Genomic DNA, 19,923 nt, shown 5'->3' with positions numbered 1-19,923 from the left:
TTCTCAGACTTAAATGAGTAGCCATCTCGTATTAAACGAGATCCAGATACAATGTTCATGCTCAAACTTGGCACTAAATAACAATTATTAAGGTTCAAAACTAATCCCGTAGGTAAATGTAGAGGCAGCGTGCCGACGGCGATCACATCGACTCTGAAACCATTCCCGACGCGCATCATCACCTCGTCCTTCGCCAGTCTCCGTTTATTCCGCAGCTCCTGCTGTGAGTTACAAATATGAGCAACGGCACCGGTATCAAATACCCAGGAGTTACTATGAGTACTGGTAAGGTACACATCAATTACATGTATATCAAATATACCTTTGGTTTTGCCGGCCTTCTTATCTGCTAAGTATTTGGGGCAGTTCTGCTTCCAGTGACCCTTCCCCTTGCAATAAAAGCACTCAGTCTCAGGCTTAGGTCCATTCTTTGACTTCTTCCCGGTAACTGGCTTACCAGGCGCGGCAACCTCCTTGCCGTCCTTCTTGAAGTTCTTCTTACCCTTGCCCTTCTTGAACTTAGTGGTCTTATTGACCATCAACACTTGATGTTCTTTCTTGATTTCAGCCTCTGCTGACTTCAGCATCGAGAACACTTCAGGAATGGTCTTTTCCATCCCCTGCATGTTGTAGTTCATCACAAAGCTCTTGTAGCTTGGTGGGAGCGACTGGAGGATTCTGTCAATGACCGCCTCATCTGGGAGGTTAATGTTCAGCTGGGTCATACGGTTGTGCAACCCAGACATCTTCAGGATGTGCTCACTGACAGAACTGTTCTCCTCCATCTTACAACTGTAGAACTTGTCGGAGACATCATATCTCTCGACCCGGGCATGAGCTTGGAAAACTAGTTTCAGCTCTTCGAACATCTCATATGCTCCGTGATGCTCAAAACGCTTTTGGAGCCCCGGTTCTAAGCTGTAAAGCATGCCGCACTGAACGAGGGAGTAATCATCAGCGCGAGTTTGCCAAGCATTCATAATGTCTTGGTTCTCTGGGACGGGAGCGTCACCTAGCAGTCCTTCTAGGACATATTGTTTCCTGGCAGCTATGAGGATGATCCTCAGGTTCCGGACCCAGTCCGTATAGTTGCTGCCATCATCTTTCAGCTTGGTTTTCTCTAGGAACGCGTTGAAGTTCATGTTGACATGAGCGTTGGCCATTTGATCTACAAGACATATTTGCAAAGGTTTTAGACTAAGTTCATGATAATTAAGTTCTAATCAAATTATGAACTCCCACTCAGATTAGACATCCCTTTAGTCATCTAAGTGTTACACGATCCGAGTCGACTAGGCCGTGTCCGATCATCACGTGAGACGGACTAGTCATCGTCGGTGAACATTCTCATGTTGATCGTATCTTCCATACGACTCGTGTTCGACCTTTCGGTCTCCGTGTTCCGAGGCCATGTCTGCAATGCTAGGCTCGTCAAGTTAACCCTAAGTGTTTTCGCTGTGTAAAACTGTCTTACACCCGTTGTATGTGAACGTAAGAATCCATCACACCCGATCATCACGTGGTGCTTAGAAGCGACGAACTGTAGCAACGGTGCACAGTTAGGGGAGAACACTTCTTGAAATTTTTGTAAGGGATCATCTTATTTACTACCGTCGTCCTAAGTAAACAAGATGCATAAACATAATAAGCATCACATGCAATTATATAGTTGTGACATGATATGGCCAATATCATATAGCTCCATTGATCTTCATCTTCGGGGCTCCATGATCATCTTGTCACCGGCTTGACACCATGATCTCCATCATCATGATCTCCATCATCGTGTCTTCATGAAGTTGTCACGCCAACGACTACTTCTACTTCTATGGCTAACGCGTTTAGCAATAAAGTAAAGTGAGTTACATGGCGTTCTTCAATGACACACAGGTCATACAAAAAATAAAGACAACTCCTATGGCTCCTGCCGGTTGTCATACTCATCGACATGCAAGTCGTGAATCCTATTACAAAGAACATGATCTCATACATCACAATTCATCATTCATCACAACTTCTGGCCATATCACATCACATGATCAATCGCTGCAAAAACAAGTTAGACGTCCTCTAATTGTTGTTGCATCTTTTACGTGGCTGCAATTGGGTTCTAGCAAGAAAGTTTTCTTACCTACGAATAACCACAACGTGATTTTGTCAACTTCTATTTACCCTTCATAAGGGCCCTTTTCATCAAATCCGCTCCAACTAAAGTGGGAGAGACAGACACCCGCCAGCCACCTTATGCAACTAGTGCATGTCAGTCGGTGGAACCGGTCTCACGTAAGCGTACGTGTAAGGTTGGTCCGGGCCGCTTCATCCCACAATACCGCCGAAGCAAGAAAAGACTAGTAGAGGCAAGTAAGATGACAAAATCCACGCCCACAACAAAATTGTGTTCTACTCGTGCAAAGAGAACTACGCATAGACCTAGCTCATGATGCCACTGTTGGGGAACGTTGCAGAAAATTAAAAATTTTCCTACGGTTTCACCAAGATCCATCTATGAGTTCATCTAAGCAACGAGTCAAGGGAGAGAGTTTGCATCTACATACCACTTGTAGATCACGAGCAGAAGCTAGCCAAGGGGATGGTGATGATGGAGTCGTACTCGAACGTGATTCGGATCACCGATGTCCAAGTGCTGAACGGACAGCACCTCCGCGTTCAACACACGTACGGGATGGGAGACGTCTCCTCCTTCTTGATCCAGCAAAGGGGAAGGAGAGGTTGAGGAAGATTGCTCCAACGGCAGCACGACAGCGTGGTGTAGTTGGTGCAGCAGTACTCCGACAGGGCTTCGCCAAGCATATACGGAGGAGGAGAGGTGTTAGGGAGGGGAGGGGCTGCGCCTTGGCTTGTGTTAAGCTCCCATGCGCCTCCCCACTATATATAGGGGTGGAGGGGCTGGTTTCTTGCCCTCCAAGTCCATTGGGGCGTTGGCCAAGGTGGGAGGAAAGAAATCCCATCATTTCCTTCCCCACCGATTGTTATCCCCCCTTTTTAGGGATCTTGATCTTATCCCTTCGGGATATGATCTTATTCCTTCTAAGGGGGGATCTTGGTGCGCCTTGACCAGGGGTGTGGGGCCTTTCCCCCACTACTCACGTTCATGTGGGTCCCCCCATGCAGGTGGGCCCCACTCCGGAACCTTCTAGAACCTTCCCGGTACAATACCGAAAAATCCCGAACATTTTCCGGTGGCCAAAATAGGACTTCCCATATATAAATCTTTACCTCCGGACCATTCCGGAACTCCTCGTGACGTCCGGGATCTCATCCGGGACTCCGAACAACATTCGGTAACCACATACAAACTTCCTTTATAACCCTAGCGTCATCGAACATTAAGTGTGTAGACCCTACGGGTTCGGGAGACATGTAGACATGACCGAGACGTTCTCCGGTCAATAACCAACAGCGGGATCTGGATATCCATGTTGGCTCCCACATGCTTCTCGATGTTGTCATCGGATGAACCACGATGTCGAGGATTCGATCAAACCCTGTATACAATTCCCTTTGTCAATCGGTACGTTACTTGCCCGAGACTCGATCGTCGGTATCCCAATACCTTGTTCAGTCTCGTTACCGGCAAGTCACTTTACTCGTACCGTAATGCATGATCTCGTGGCCAACACTTTGGTCACCTTGAGCTCATTATGATGATGCATTACCGAGTGGGCCCAGAGATACCTCTCCGTCATACGGAGTGACAAATCCTAGTCTCGATCCGTGTCAACCCAACAGCTACTTTCGGAGATACCTGTAATGCACCTTTATAGTCACCCAGTTACGTTGTGACGTTTGATACACCCAAGGCACTCCTACGGTATCCGGGAGTTACACGATCTCATGGTCTAAGGAAGAGATACTTGACATTGGCAAAGCTCTAGCAAACGAACTAAACGACCTTTGTGCTATGCTTAGGATTGAGTCTTGTCCATCACATCATTCTCCTAATGATGTGATCCCGTTATCAACGACATCCAATGTCCATAGCCAGGAAATCATGACTATCTGTTGATCACAACGAGCTAGTCAACTAGAGGCTCACTAGGGACATATTGAGGTCTATGTATTCACACGTGTATTACGATTTCCGGATAATACAGTTATAACATGAATAAAAGACAATTATCATGAACAATGAAATATAATAATACTTTTATTATTGCCTCTAGGGCATATTTCCAACAAAACTGTCATTCCATTGACCATTAATTCTGTCAAGAGCCTTTTCCCTAGCATTGAAAATTCTCATGTAAGGAATTTCTATCTTGTAATTCTCAAAAAGCTTCCCATGGAGTGCTATTGGACCAAGTCCAGGTTCTTCTCTCAGCTAATCCAATATAGCATCTGCCACCCACCTAGTTTTTGCTAGCTTGGTTTTGGCCTTCCCCCTCCCCCTCCAGGTGGACAGGTGTGCTTGTATGGGGTTTTCTTTATCTGAAACAAAATAAAAGGGTAAAAAATAGTTAAGAAACCTTACTCAACGATCTGAAACTAAATTACTAACTGAACTTGGATTACCTGAACATATTTGCTCTTTCTCATACGAGATGCATGCAACTTACACCTACACCTAGGATATGGACAAAAAACTGTGAACCTTGCTGGCTCACTCCTTTTAATCTTATAGGTGTTTTCAGATATAATGCACCATGTTGTCAGTGCATTCCGACAGTCCACCATTGATTGGAAAATGATACCTACACTAAGCTCGGGTTTTTCCCGGTTCCACTCAATTGTTGGCATGTCATCACCATCGTATTCATCCTCGATTAAGCTGTCCATGTTCTCCACCTTCTCTTCATCGTCAGTGTCATCAAACCTAGCTTGGCTGATGGGCTCCTCCATATATTCGTCATCCACTGCTTGCTGACTGGCTACATCGACCAGTTCAGGAAACATCATCTCGTCTTCATCATCATTTGTAGGCACTGCCTCGTCAGGTTCTGCATCTTCTTCTACACCAACTGCAGAAGGTACACGAGAAGCAGCAGCTGAATCGGAACCAGAATTGGCAGCAGGCATGTTGTGGCTCCATGAACCACTTGCTTTACTTGGTGTCGACCTACAAGGAGTGCCGGGGTGCTGGCTATTAGCACAGACAGATGATGTCTGAACTCCCTTGCCCTTCGCCCGTTCTGCGCGTGGCTGAATCACATCGATTTGGAGTTTACCAAATCGGCAGCCAGCAATCCCAGCAAAAAGCAACGGCATATGATCGTCGCAAGTTAGTGGGAGAAATCTTCGCTCGTCACTGTTGAAGCAATTCAGTCCAACAGCATCGGCATCACTCCAGGGATAGGTGTTTCGGAGCTCAGCTCGCAAATCTTTGAAAGATATGCTGGTTTCTACCACTTTGGGATAGAAAAATGATGAAATCAAATGCGGTTTAGTACCACGCAGCACACTAGTTTCCATTCTAATCGCCAGCCAGAAAGCCAGCGCGGGATCAATCCTATTTTGTTGGGGGAAGGAAACAAAGGCTTCAATTAGCCGGGTAAAATCGAGCACAAATTCGAACGATTCAAGCAAACAGAAGTCAAATACGGCCTACAATACGACTTAGAATGTCAATTCGAGAGGAAACAATGCTTACCCAGGTTTAATCCATGAATTATCTGCCGCGGATTCGACCCAATCCTCTCCACGGTCGACTGCATTCCGGGTGTCCTCACTCAAGATCACTATGTAATCCCAGATGGGGAGGTGGGCTATATCTGGTGCAGACGCGGCGTCGCCGACGAACGGAATAGGGCATAGGGTGGAGGAAACAACTGCGGTGGACGCGACACGACGCCGACGGAGGGGGCGGGGCGGCGCGATGCTGTGCGGCCTATCTAGATCTGTTTCATATTCAGACAAGCTGCCCAATACGTGTCTCCTTGCGGTCCCACACGTCAGCAAGCAACAGTCAGACGAAGACTCGGCCCCACTCGTCAGCAATTAACGGTCAATGGATGGTCAAGACGGCAAACGCCCGCTATGAGCATTTGTGGGAGTTTCAGCTAAGGAAGAGGGGAAAAGTGAGCAAACGTTTGAAGCGTGGGGAAAAGTGAGCACAACTAAGGAACCAGGGGCACTAATTTAAATATCTCTTTCTTCTAATAAGAGCATCTCTAGCAGACTCCGCATCCCGTCGACTTGTAAAACGCGTTTGCAGTTTGCGGAAAAACAGTTTTGCAGGTCAGCACAGACGACCGCAGAGACAGACCCCGCAAAACAGACCCGTATAAAAGGATATTCGCGGAATATACTTTTTTACGAGTTGGTTTTAGCTGCAGCAGAACAGATCCCTCAAACTTAAACTATAAAACAGAATATTTTTGTATATCCCCACGTCTTCTTCTTCCTCTCGTTTATGTTCATGGTCAGTTAGCTTGCTCCCGCGAAACTGATAGATAGCACAAGAAGCGGTCAAAAAATGAAGCCGCAGATGACCAAATATGAAGCATACAAAGCGGCCAATCGCCTCCGTCGGGGCTCGAATCAATCGAGAGCTAGCTAGCTAGCTCAACTCGAATCCATCCAGGAGCGAGCTAGCTAGCTCAGCTCGAATCCATCAGGGACGAGCTAGCTAGCTCCTCCGTCGCCAGCGAGAGACGCGGCCTGGGTTAGCTAGCTAGCTTGCTCGCAGCGCGGACGGGCGCGGCGGCTGGGCGGACAGGCGGTGCCCGGGCGCGGCGGTCGGGCGGACAGGCGGTCGGGCGGCCGAGCCGACGGGCGGCGGACGGGCTGCCGGGCGAGCTTCATGGCATTGGTGGGAACAGAGATTCCTCAACTGTCAACATTGATCGGTATGCAATGCCAAGTTGTCCTCAAAACTGTAGATATAAGGGTTTCGGAGTCGCGTGTTTCGGAGTCGCGTTCACAGGGCCCCTTAAAAATTTTTAAGGATCTGACGATTTTAAGGGGTCTGTTCTGACTCGTTTTTTAAACTGAAACATTAAAAAACGGTTATTTTGCGGGTTTGACCACTTATACGGGGTCTGCTAGAGATGCTCTAAGGGAATCTTCAAAAGGCGACTCTCAAACCGTATATATCCGTTCGGACGCAGCTGTTTGAACTCCGCAAGTCATCCAACATTGACCAGCTACCCCATTGATCTGTTGAGCGATCCGGACCATAATTTTCCTACAAAGTCGAAACAAACTAGGAGAGGGGGGCTTTGCCGGAGTCCGGACACGAGCCACGTAGTACTCTGATATTCCTGGCCCACCAAAATCTAAGGCGGATTTCGAACTTTTGTAGCTGTCCACCAAATTCCCGCATTTTCCCGCATTCTCTTCTTCCCTCCTGCCACCGACCCATGGACATGGAGGAGACCCTACCAAAGACGGAGGCGGATGCCAAAGCGGAGGCGCCCTACACGATGGTTACATCAGATTAAGCGTGGAGTCTCGGATTGACGATCCGACAGGGGAAAATGCACGGTCTATTGGACAAATATTTTATTGTTGTCAGCCATGTAAAAACTGAGCATACTTGTCTCTTTTTTGATTATGATCGGTAGATGATGTGGTCCGGCGCGCTACGGATCGGACATATTTAAATTTTAAATTACACTTTACTAACAGACATACAGTGGTTAGCATTGTATCGTCAGCCCTCACATATGTCCGCGGATTGATTCCCTGTCCACGAACAGATGCGGTGTCCGATTTACGGGTTAGCATCCCCGTGCACCTGGCGGATGATGCAGCCTTCGATATATACTGCAACTCGTACGTCAATGGCGATCTCGATGTCAATGCACGTACTTTTCTGTAAAGGAAATAATTAAAAATGGGTCAATGCACGCTGATAGTACGAGGAATGGGCTGCGCTCGCGTACGTGACAGATTACTGCTTCCTGTCTTGGAAAACCTGAGAATACTTGACGAAATGTCATTCAAAGACGAGCCGGGTCAAACATCGTAGCTTGTCCCTATTCGATCGTTCGAACGTACGTACGCGTTGATCGATGTACTCCAAGTCCACTGGCTCACCGCCTTTTGTTTAAGCTGCCCTGGCATGTACGTGAGCGATCATGCAACGAAATCAAGTAGTAATAGCACTCCTACTAAGCATGCATGCAAGTTGCACGTATAAAATGAACCGACCGACCTCGTGGACTTCAATAGAATATCTTGTGTGATCTTTTTCGAAGTTAGTTCTGCGTCTCGTACGCATGGATTTCCATCACTCTGACTAATGCAAGTACTTGTTTTTGTTTGCTTCTCTTTTCTAAATTGCAGCAATGTGCTTCGAGAGATCTTCCTAAGACGATCGATGAACTCTTGTTTAAGACATGGACTGGTCCAAGTCCCAACCACTAGCTAGTACTTCCTCCGTCCGAAAAAGCTTATTTCTCAAATGAATGTATCTAGCATCAAGTTAGTGCTAGATATATCCATTTGAGGAAAGAGTTTGAGACAAGATTTTTTGGACGGAGGAAGTATGCATCGGGTTTTTTCTTTAACACAGTACAATTTTAGATGCATGCCTACATACACTCATCTCTATGACGCATGCAACACACTCTTACATAATGTACATCAAACACACGACTGTGTGCTAGACTCGTACTACATGTATAATTGTGGCAACACCAAGGGTTAGCACGTCGGGTGCCGGGCCCAGAGCTTATCTACAACCAAGTGGGTACTAGTTACTATAACAAGTTTTACCCGACTCTGATGAGGGAGGGGCGATGATGGCGGCACGCCTTTGGCTTTGCTCCAATGATTGTGGTTGTCACTAGATGGTCTACAGACCTGGATATACTTTTTATTATCTTTTGTGTTCCTTGTACTATCATCACAGATGATGAATATACTAGTTGTTTTAAAAAAAAGTACTAGTTATCGTGGCTAGGCGAATTGGGCAATGAATCCGAAAGATTTTGGCTTAAAGTAGTGATTTGCTGGCAAGGAAAAGAAACTGTACAGTAAATCTTGCAGACATATACATATGGCCCACATGTTAGTCGCCCGGGTGTTGTTTTTGACTTACTCCCTCCGTCACAGTTTACAAGTCCTACGCGTAGGTTGCCAATTTTATCACCCTGATATAAACTATATAATATAAAAATTATACCTTTTGAAAATAGAACGTCTGAAGTTTATATTGGTATATTTTTTGTAAGTATCAGGACTGAGTATATGACTTGTATTAGGTTGGTCAAATTGATAACCTAGAAGTACGCGCATGCCGTGTAAACTGAAAGAGAGGGAGTATCAGGACTGAGTTAAATCTACTGACTTGTACGCATGCATGGTCAAAGGATCCTCGGCTGGCCAGGCCTTGCATGCAAATTAACCTAACCCTGTTGACTGTTTGACATGGCACGATGCACGATCTGTTTCACTCGAGTGGACAATGGCCGCAAAGATATGTGAATGATTTTGTTTTAATCATTGCCGGGCAAAAGTTGCCAGTTATACCTACTCCCTCTGTTTTCAAATAAGACTTTTTAGAGATTTTAATACGAATTATATATAAAGCAAAATAAGTAAATCGACACTTTAAAATGTGTCTATATATATTCGTAACTAGTCCCTATTAAAATCTTTAAAAAGGTTTATATATTTAGAAGCGACGGAGTAATTTGCAGATCGGCTACTCAACCTTGGCATGGAGCTCAATGTAGTAGTTCATTTGAGAGTGTGCATGATGTTCTTTTTCTGGGCAAAGAGCTGTTTTACTAACTTATAATGTAGCATCAAAGGAATACTAAGTATAATGAACATACATCCACACCTATGAATGGCTATGATGCACACAATCAACATAAACGCTTACATGCATTTTTTTTTTGAAAAAACGCTTACATGCATGATAAAATATAAAATGTCAAAAACAACAAAGTCATAGCAGACTGGAACCATGCGTAAGGCGAGGAGGTGGGTGTTATCCATGAACTATGCCGCCATCCATGTGTAGCAAAAGGCTCCTTGACAACCTGCTCAATCACATACACACCATCATAAACAATTGGTTGATGAAGACTAAACCACGAACAAAACCAATGCACACAACAATAGATAACCTACATAACAGATAAAGATTTACCATGTGTCCCTTGTTAGAGCTTTATACGATGACGAATAGCCGGACCCACTGTAGTTCAAATCTTTTTACTCCGATTTGATGGTTATTTGATCAACAACTGACTCTAGCCGTTCATCCACTTGATTGCATGTACTGCTAGTTGAACACTGGTACATGCCTATACTAGTGGCAAGATGCATGCATATAATATTATAATGATTTATGCCCTCATGCACACGGAAAAGAATTCTATGAGACCAGGTCTCATGCGAGACCCATCCTGATGAATGACACGTGGCATTCACAAATCACAAAGCATCTAATCTCTCTCCCCCCTGATTTTAAGTGGGGGGTGGGGGATGCTTTGTGATTTGTGAATGTCACGTGTCATCCATCAGGACGGGTCTCACCTGCTAACCGTGAGACCTGGTTTCATATAATTTTTTTCCCATGCACACACATGAATGATCAACACTCATGCACACCCATGGATACACACAAAAGAGTACTTCTGGATGATGATCAAAACATACACACGCATCCTCAAGCTACTCAAGGCTTACACAAAAACTTTACCATCAACATTCCTGAATTGACACATACACACTTATAAATCATCAGTCTTCTTCTGCAACGTAGACGGACTCCATTTATTCACTTGCTTGTTGCCTGATGTAGTTGTACAGTAGTACGCTCATATATAGTGGCAAGATGCATATACTGTTAGTATGCGCTCGTGCACACACATGCATGACCATCCCCCGTCCTGCTACGTGCACGCACCCGGACGGATCAGTTTATGCGCTTGAACCGCAGAAGCGTCCACCGCGAGGTCTCGGGGACCCCCCAGATGACCGCCCGGTACTTGGCCGTGGCACCGCCGGCGTCGACGGCGGTGACCACCATCTGGTACCTGACACCGCCCTTGTCGGGGCGCTGGTCGACGCCAGACACGCCGGCGTACGTCAGCTTGGCGTTCCGGCTCAGGCTGTACACCAGCACCGCGAAGCGCGCAAGCATCGGCCCGCGAGGGTCCGCCGGCATGACGACGCCTACGGCCACGGTCGGCGGCTTCTCGGATCCAAACGCGGACGCCGCGCCCGCGCCGGCGACAACGACGGCGAGGAGGAAGAGGATGGCAGCCGGTGACCTCATTGTGCGTGTGCCTGTGTCAGGCTAGCTAGCTACGGTGTTGCTAGCTGCCTATTAAGTCTAGCTAGCTAAGCTAACTGGCGAGCTTTTGTTGAGCGTGTATATGGCTGTGGTGAATTCATAGGCCAGGTTAGATGGCTATTTATTCAACCCCGGAGAGTGAAACTGAAGCAAGGAAGGTTTGCGGAGTGGTAACTTTAATTAACATCTCAGGAAACAAAAGTGCGTACGCGGTTCCGTCAGATTTAAACAGCGTACCAACGAGTGTTTCGTACGCCTTTGTTCATCAAAAGATGCATTCTTTTTGTCGTCTAAATACTGGTGATCAAATCATTCTCTTACACTACTGTACAAAGTTCTTTTTATTTCTCGAGAAACACAATACGGACACATGCACATTCATCTCTATAAACGTATACACACAACTCATAACTTAATCGTACTCCCATGAACACCTCTCAAATCTTGAGATTGATAAAGTTGCCACATGAGCCTTATAGTTGACGAACAAGCCATATCGGTGAGAGAATAACCCCGGAAAGCCTTAATTTATGCGAACATCCATGCCCAGTCCAAAAGTAAGAGAAAATTTAAATACAATTTGACACATTCTACCACAGGAAACCAAACCAACTAAGTTATGCTCAGTCTGTCATGCCGTACAAAGTTCATGCAGCGATGAATAATGGAAACTTTTTAAAAAGTAAATGAAAAACTTGTTTTGTTGCATTTTATGGCACATGCTTGGAAGAAAAAGAAAAGAAAATAAGCCGAGAACATGGGACCGTCTATGTCGCCTGTTGTGTGATGCAACACAGCCGTCACCCACATCTCCCCCGGTGTGAGCCGTTCCACTACGATGTCTGACGATAGTCTGCTCGTTGCGAGTAGCAACATACGGGTTATTTTTTCCCTCCTTTTTGTATATATTTAAAAAATGTTCCAAAAATAAACATTTATTTTTTACTAATTTGTGAAAAACATGCTCATGGTGTATGTAAAAAAATCCTGGTGTATTGAACTATGCTCATCATGAATTTTAAACATGTTCATCATGTATTGTCAAAAGATGTTAAACATATGTTAAAAAAATGTTCATTGTGCATATTAAAAATATTGACCCTCTATTTAAAAAAATTATTGTGTATTAAAAAAATTATTTGTATATATAAAAAAAGCTTCCTGTAGAGGAATGTTTGTCGTGTATTTAAGAAATATTAATCGTGCATTCAGAAGAATAAATAGATCAATAAACAAGGAAAGAAAAATAAAAATATATAAAATACAATAATAAGCAGAAAATAAAAAGGGAAAATGAAAAAAATCAATAAAATACAGAAAACCGAACCATAGAAATCCATACAGAAACGGACATAAAACAATAAATACACAGAAAACCGAACCAGAGAAACCCATGCAGAAGAACATCGAAAATCCTGCCTCGAACTGAGCCGGCCCACGTCGCCTGGGACATCAACATGCAAATGAAAAGAAGAAGGGCCCAACCCAAATTCAGCCCAACAAATCCAGCAGTTTTCTCCCTTCCCTTTGAAAAAAAAAGGAAAGGGCATCCTTTCAGCAGTTCCCCAAATCCCCGCATGCGCCGGCGACCGTGGACCTCGCCGCCGTTACGGGAGTGCAGCCGCGATTCCAATCCAAATCCACCATCCACCTGACCGCGTCATACGGGGAACCAGAAAACCCACAATTCGACCCCGGCCAGGCGGAGGCGAGGCCAAACCGACCAAAGCCCTGCCTGCTGCCAGTCCGCGCGCGATCCCCAAACCCCGATCGATCAGCCCCGCCGCCGCCGCCGCGGAGCACGATGCTCGATTTGGACACGGAATGGATCCGCAAGATCTTCGCCGCCTCCTCCCAGGCCCCGCCGCTCCCTCCCCGCGACGCCGCGGCCCCTCCGCCCGCCTGGTTCCTCCTCGAGCCGCTGGGGTACATCGCCGACCACGCCAACGCCACCTCCGCGGAGGCCTCCTCCAGCACGGGCCACACCGTCCGGGTCACCGTCTGCGCCGCCGACCCGCTGGGCCTCTCCCACGTCTGCGTCCACTGCCCCGGCCTCACCGCCGCCGACTTCTCCGACCGGCCCACCGTCGTCTGCTCCGAGAAGGACCTCCTCGTCCTCTCCGTCGTCTTCATCTTCGGCGCCTACGCCAAGGAGGGCCTCAAGGAGTACTTCGTCTACAGGGCCGGGCCCGGCCGGCCGTCCCTCCACCTGCTCCCAGGCCCCTTCCCGCGCGTCCTCACCAAGGCCGACGTCGCGCTCGTGCCCCGCGACGACGGCGCGCATTTCCTCCTGCCCGTCCTGTGCTTCACGCTCGGACGCTGGGTCTATGACCTCCATGTGTTCTCCTCCATGACCTGGGCTTGGAGCGTGAAGGAGGTGGAGGGGGACGTGTCACCTGGTGCCAGGGCTGAGGTGTCCCACATCATAGCTTCCAAGGTGATTCTGCTCGGAGAAGGCACGGTGGGATGGGTTGATCTCTGGAGGGGGATTGTGGTCTGCAATGTGCTCGAAGAAATGCCCGTGCTGCGGTTCATCCCGCTGCCCCCGCTGATGCCTGGCCACAGGGAGGGCCCCAAGTCATCCCCGTGGCCCATTCGGAACGTCTCCTGCAGCGATGGTTTGGTCAAGTATGTCGAGATAGAGAAACATCAAAGGCATGATCCTGATGAAAGGCCATTCGATGACATTGACACACTTTACGAGGCAGACTGCTTGAAGAAGCACAAAGTAATGGGCTGGAAGGCCATGACATGGTATAGAAGGTTCTCTTGTGACCGTTGGAGCAAGGGGTCCGTGGCTTATGATAAGGAAATCTCAGTTGACCAACCAATGCATTCAGTGTTAATGCCTGAGCTGACGGATGATAATGCCGGAGAGTTGACACTAAAGGACATGCTAGCATCTTACCCTGTCTCGAGCTTGGCAGATCATTGTGATGATGTTGTTTACATGTTGTGTGAATCAAAATCTGGCAGCAAAAAGTCATGGCTGATCACTGTTGACCTGAAAAAGAAGATATTGGTTGAATTGGCACCATTTCCTCTCGAAGGATATTACAGCCCAGCCCACCCTTCTGAACTGTCCAATTATCTGAACGTAACTCCAGGTGAATATACCAATGCTTGTTTGTAGATCATACAATTTTAACTTGGAGACATAGTACTCTGATTATGTTCTTTTGTTAAGCAAGTGTGTTTATTATGAGTACTTAAATGTGTTTTGTGCATCTCATTCTCTGCTGGTCTGGGTTGCTGTCACCATGGATGCAAATTGAGTAGCTCATGTCCTGATGATCAAATATTAATTTGGTTAGATCTTGAGATACCTTGACAGATGCTAAGCAATTGACTAACACATATTTACCCTTAGTTTGTTCATCTAAAGACCACCTTGCATTCATGATATTGATTCTGAATATTTTATCTTGTTCACATGTCATTACTGTGTTTAGCATTAAATCCTGAAAGCAATTATACTGTCTGGGTAAGATTCATACGAAGAAACATGTATCAGGATTAAAATGTACCCGCAGGTGTGGTCGGCCACCTCTGAAATATTTGGATAATGTCAGTTGACAAACTCATTCGATCATAGGAAAACACAATTCAGTTGGCCGAGCAACTGGCAAAATGTATGTGGCCAGGAGATGTCACTGCCAAATCTGTAGACATGTAGAAACTTCTGACCACATCATTTTTTTTTATGTCTAGTAGCTCTTTTTGTTGCCTTTTATGACTGAACTTCAATTAGCAATATACCTGACAATTGTGGGGATTTCCAGACCAGTTGGTGAGGTTTTGGGGATGAATGATTTTTTATAGGATGCTTTTATGTTTGGTATATGCGCTATTTATAGTGTTGTGACGTGGAAGAAACTCTATGAACATAAGAGTGGCTTTGGAGCCTTTGATGGGCATTCATCTCACACTGTCTCTGATGCAGCAGAGGAAGAAGATACTTCAGAAGGACCCTGAGAAGGAGCTGGTGACAAGGGCATGTGTGGTGCTCCAGCGCCATCCTCGCTGTCCAGAAACCAACTCAAGCCTCCCTGAGAACGCAAACATGGAGATTTTTCTGGTGTCTCAAGCTCTGTTCTCGTCTTCTGCACAACTCTGCTGCTCCCATTTTATTTACTGGTCTATCCCGTGTTTTGCTTCTGCCTTTGAGTGGCTATCGTTTTATAATTAGCGTAGCTTTCTGTGTTAGTTGAATGGTGTACACTGTTCTGGTTAACTGGTCTTTGTATAGACCTTTTGGTTTGCTTTCTCTCAAATCCTGGTAATGGAAAAATTTACTGTTGGTCAAAGATATGTTGAAGTGGCAGGAAAATAATCTGTTATATATACATGGAAAATTAATAATTTCTTATAAAGCCTTGTCCAAGCAGCAACACAGATACAGTATCCTTTTGTGCATTTGTCTCTCTTATGGCTTGTGGAAAAATGCCGAAAAGGGAATTAACTTTTTAAAATGAGACTTTCGTGGCTAGATGGTACAAAAGGAAAATTTTCACCTATTCATTTGGGAGGCAGTGGATACCTCTAAGTTCAGGGAGTTGTTCTTGACTTGGCAATGGTGAATAAGGCTATTGTGAAAATGCTTATAGATGTTTGGAAATCAATCGCGATTTTTGACAAAGAATGATGGCAGACAAAATATGATTTTTACATATCGAATGATGGCAGACAAAATATGATTTTTACATATCCTCGTCGTGGCGCTGGACGCAGCCGGTTACGGTTATAGTGGCCAAGATAAAGGTGCTGACTCCATCAATCTGTGAGGTTACAGTCGCCTGCACGACGGCTTCTCGTACCCCAATGCCAACGCAGCACCGGTGCCGACGACAACAGAGGAGGAAGAGGGTGGCAGGCTGGCAGCTCGCCGCAGGCCCGGCTAGCATAGCAGTACAGTTTTTTTTTAAGGACAATGCTAGACTTACGTAAAATCTGTTATGTGTTCTACGTAACCAGCATCGTGTAGAGGGCTTATTGGATAGATTAGTGAGGAGGGGCCCACCCCCCGTTAAAATCAGGGGGCCGATAGCTTTATAGTTTGGAATTTTAAGTAGGTCTTCGTAGCCTCTTCGTAGGTGTAGGATCATCTTTTTTTTAATATATATTGGCGAGATTTTCTTATGCGTGTGTGGTTATGGTGAATTGACAGCGCAGGTGGTAAAGAGTGAAGCTCAGCAACGAAGGTTTGTGTTTTTCTTTTCCAAAAAGGAAGGTTTGTGTTTTCTCTCATTATCATGAAAGTAAAAAACTTGTGCCGTTCTATTTCAGGGGCTAGGTACGGACAGACCGACCGCGTGCGTGAAAACAGCAAAAGGGCCAGGAACACGACAAGGAGCAAGTGTGAAGAAAGATGCAAAGCCAGTTTATTTCTAGCTGCCCCCAACCGGCCTCCCCTCTCCCTCAGCGCTCACAAGAAACCCTCGGGCCGCAGCCGCGGCTCCCACTCCAGATCCGATCTAAACCCTGATAGATCCCGTCGCCCATCCCTGCCGCCGAGCACCATGCTCGATTTCGGCAGTAAAGTCGCCATGAGCAAGATCTTCTCCGTGACATGCGAGCCCCCACCGCACCGGCCCCGCGACCCCGCGGCCCCTGCCCCCGCCTGGGTGTTCCTCGAGCCGCAGGCGTACCTCGCCGACGTGAGGAACGCCACCACCGCGGAGGCCTTCTCGAGCGCCGGCCACACCGTCCAGGTCACTGTCTGCGTCAGCGACCCGCTGGACGTCTCCTACCTGTGCATTCACTGTCCCGGAGTTCCGGAGGCCAACTGCGGCAGGCCCAGCATCGTCTGCTCGGAGAATGACTTTCTCATCCTCTCTGTCCTCTTCATGCCCGCCCTCAGAGGGCGCGAGTACTTCGTCTACAAGGCAGGCCCCGTACCGTCGTTGCGCCTGCTCCCGGGCCCCTACCCTCGTGTCCTCACGTCCTCGGATCTGGGCCTCCTGCCCCGCGATGACGGCGACCATTTCATCCTGGCCGTGTTGTGCTACTTACCGGCCCCTTGGGATTTCGCCCTCCATGTCTTCTCCTCCAGGACCTGGGCTTGGAGTCGTAAAGTGCCGCAGGTGGAGGTGTCGTCCAATGTCAGAGCGCAGATGCCATCGATTCAAGCTTACAAGGTGATTCAGTTTGGAGAAGGCACACTTGGATGGGTTGATCTCTGGAGGGGGATTCTATTTTGCAATGTGCTCGACGAAATGTCTGTGGCACGCTTCATCACATTGCCTAAGGTGATGGCTGGCAACACGGACAAAGCAAAATCGTCCGCGTGGCCGCTTCGGAATGTAGCATACAGAAATGGTATGATCAAGTTTGTCGAGATAGAAAAACATGAAAGACTAGATGTCGACAAAAGGTTGGATGATGACTTGGATACGCTCTATGAGTCACACTGCTTGATGAACCCCAAAGAAATGGGTTGGAGGGCCATGACTTGGTACAAGATGACTTCTTGGGACCATTGGAGCAAGGGATTCATGGCTTATGACAAGGAAATCTCGGTTGATTACCCAAGTCATTCTAAGTTGTTGCCTGACCTGGCTCTGAGTGACACCTATGTAAGAGAGTTGACATTGAAGGACCTGCTAGCATCTCACCCTGTCCTGAGCTTGACCTGTGATTGTGATGATATTGTTTACTTGTTGTGTAAATCCAAATTTTGCAACATAAAGACATGGATGATCGCCGTCGACCTGAAAAAGAAGATGCTGGTTGATTTGGCACCATTTCCCCTCAAAGGATATTTTACCTCAGCCCACCCTTCTGGATTGTCCAAATATCTGAACATAACTCCAGGTAATTATGCTAATACTTGTTTGTATATCATTTGATTTCTTCTTAGAGGCAAAGTACTTTGTTAATGTTTTTCTCGTGAAGCAAGTGTTATGATTGTGAGTATGTTTGAGTATGGAGATTGGAACATGTTTTAGTGGTGTATCTCTATTATCCACTGCTCTAGGTAGGGTTCACTTTCTACTCATGTCCTAATGAATAAATATAAATTTGGTTACAACTTCAGCTAGCTTGACGGATGCAAATCAATTAATAAAGACACATGCGCCCTTAGTTTGTTGATCCAAAGGCCTATGCACCATTTGTTGTTTGCTGATCTAGAGTCCACATTGGTTGTGAGATGTTTATTCTGATGATTGCATTTTGTTCACATGTGATTCCTGAGTCTAGCATTAAATACTGAGACCCGTCATACTGTATGGGCAAGACTCAAATGGAGAAGCATGTATTGTCAAAATTTACCCGCATGCCTGGTTCTCAACCTCTGAAATATTTGGGTGTTCAAATTGACCAACAAATACAAGGATGATAGGTTGTTCACTGTCAAGTTATAGAGGATATTATTGCAGCCAAACAGACTAAAAAGGATTATTGTAAAGTAAAATTTAGTTAGCTAAGCAACTGAAGATATATGTGACCTGGAGAAGTCATTGTGAACTCTGTGCGGATATAGCTACTTCTCACTACATCGTGTTTTGCTATCCTTCAGCCTTTTTTGAGATTATCTACCAATCAGTTGCAGACTTTTGTGACCAAACTCTTAGTTGATCCGGTTTGGTGATGAACGGTTTAATAGGATTCTTATATTTTGTATAGTTGCTATTTTCTGGTGTTGTGATGCATAAGAAAACATGACCATAAATTGATTTTGGACCCTCTGATGGTCATTTATCCCATGTTATTCTTGATGCAGCAATGGAAGGTAGTTCAGGAGGACACTGAGGAGCTTGTGGCAAAGTCATTTTGCTCTCGAGTTCCATCCTCGTCATCTCAAAAGCCAACTCAAGCTTCCCCGAAATGCAAACATGGAGATTTTTTATGGTGGACCTCGCTTATGTTGGCCGCCCTTCGAAGAATCTGCTATTCCCATTTTATTCACCGGACTGTTCTATGTTTTGTTGTTATCTATGAGTAGCTACCTACCATTCCATTATTATTATATTAACAGTATGTGTAGTTCTATGGAGTATGTTGGTATGGTTAATTGATCTCTCCAATTTGTGTACCTTGTTTGTCGGCTTCACTTTCTTGAAAGCCAAATATGAAAAATGGAATCGTTGGTCTTAAATATCTATGTGTTGGCAAGAGAATTTGTTCTTTATATGTGGAAGATTAGTTCTTCTCAAATCTAGTGTAAGTAGCAATACAACACCCTTTCTACATGCTTCTCTCTTATAGCCCTAAAAAATGTCAAAAAAGGAACAATTTTTTTATGGCAGACTTTTGTGGCAACACACAAAAAGACTACCTAGTCAATGTGTACCCCCAATCAAATGTCTGCTCTTAACTTGCCAATGATGAATAAGATTTTTCTGGAAATGGTTGTGGAGGCTTGAAAATGATAAGGGATTAATTTTGCCGACAAAAAATAAATTGCCCGTCAGATTTTCTTTCAAGTTGAGGCAAACAATTTTTGTACGAAAAGTAGTTTTTGGGAGCACTCTTAGTTTTTGCCTTTTTGGCATGCTCTCTTGTTTGCACAATGAACAAAGCTTCATCGCTTTACTATTAGTAACACATACACTAAGAAAGGTTGTCAATGTTCATAACACTGTTCGGTGGAACTTCAGTGATTATTAATCATATCAATATGTATCTTAGACTCTTAGTTATCGATATGTCTAGGACGCGATTCAATGTTTGTTTGGTGTGCAAGTTTTTTTCTCACACTCTTAATG

General features: G+C 45.8%; 2 protein-coding genes across 3 annotated transcripts; both read left to right on the top strand.

The window, feature by feature from the left end:
* Positions 1 to 12,764: 12,764 nt before the first annotated feature.
* On the top strand, positions 12,765 to 15,588 carry LOC119284588. 2 transcript variants are annotated; one of them, XM_037563717.1, is made up of 2 exons: positions 12,765 to 14,322; positions 15,162 to 15,588. In XM_037563717.1, the coding sequence occupies exons 1-2, from the start codon at positions 13,020 to 13,022 to the stop codon at positions 15,188 to 15,190; spliced, it is 1,332 nt and encodes a 443-aa protein (XP_037419614.1). In that variant the 5' UTR covers positions 12,765 to 13,019; the 3' UTR covers positions 15,191 to 15,588. The 2 variants fall into 2 exon arrangements, with proteins under 2 accessions (XP_037419614.1, XP_037419613.1); XM_037563716.1 differs by having other exon boundaries at positions 15,159 to 15,588.
* Positions 15,589 to 16,652: 1,064 nt separating this feature from the next.
* LOC119288524 lies at positions 16,653 to 19,250 on the top strand. Its single transcript, XM_037568130.1, has 2 exons — positions 16,653 to 18,028; positions 18,939 to 19,250. Exons 1-2 carry the CDS (start codon positions 16,735 to 16,737, stop codon positions 18,965 to 18,967), a joined length of 1,323 nt encoding a protein of 440 aa, XP_037424027.1. The 5' UTR covers positions 16,653 to 16,734; the 3' UTR covers positions 18,968 to 19,250.
* Positions 19,251 to 19,923: the final 673 nt, after the last annotated feature.

This window comes from Triticum dicoccoides, chromosome 4A (assembly GCF_002162155.2).
Source record: "Triticum dicoccoides isolate Atlit2015 ecotype Zavitan chromosome 4A, WEW_v2.0, whole genome shotgun sequence".
Taxonomy (NCBI): Eukaryota; Viridiplantae; Streptophyta; class Magnoliopsida; order Poales; family Poaceae; genus Triticum; species Triticum dicoccoides.
This window is presented reverse-complemented; position numbering and strand designations above follow the sequence as displayed.

Coding starts and splice junctions, on each gene's coding strand:
- LOC119284588 (XM_037563716.1), top strand. CDS start 13,020: ATGCTCGATTTGGACACGGAATGGATCCGCAAGATCTTCGCCGCCTCC. Junction 14,323..15,158: donor TTATCTGAACGTAACTCCAG/GTGAATATACCA, acceptor TCTCTGATGCAG/CAGAGGAAGAAGATACTTCA.
- LOC119288524 (XM_037568130.1), top strand. CDS start 16,735: ATGCTCGATTTCGGCAGTAAAGTCGCCATGAGCAAGATCTTCTCCGTG. Junction 18,029..18,938: donor ATATCTGAACATAACTCCAG/GTAATTATGCTA, acceptor TTCTTGATGCAG/CAATGGAAGGTAGTTCAGGA.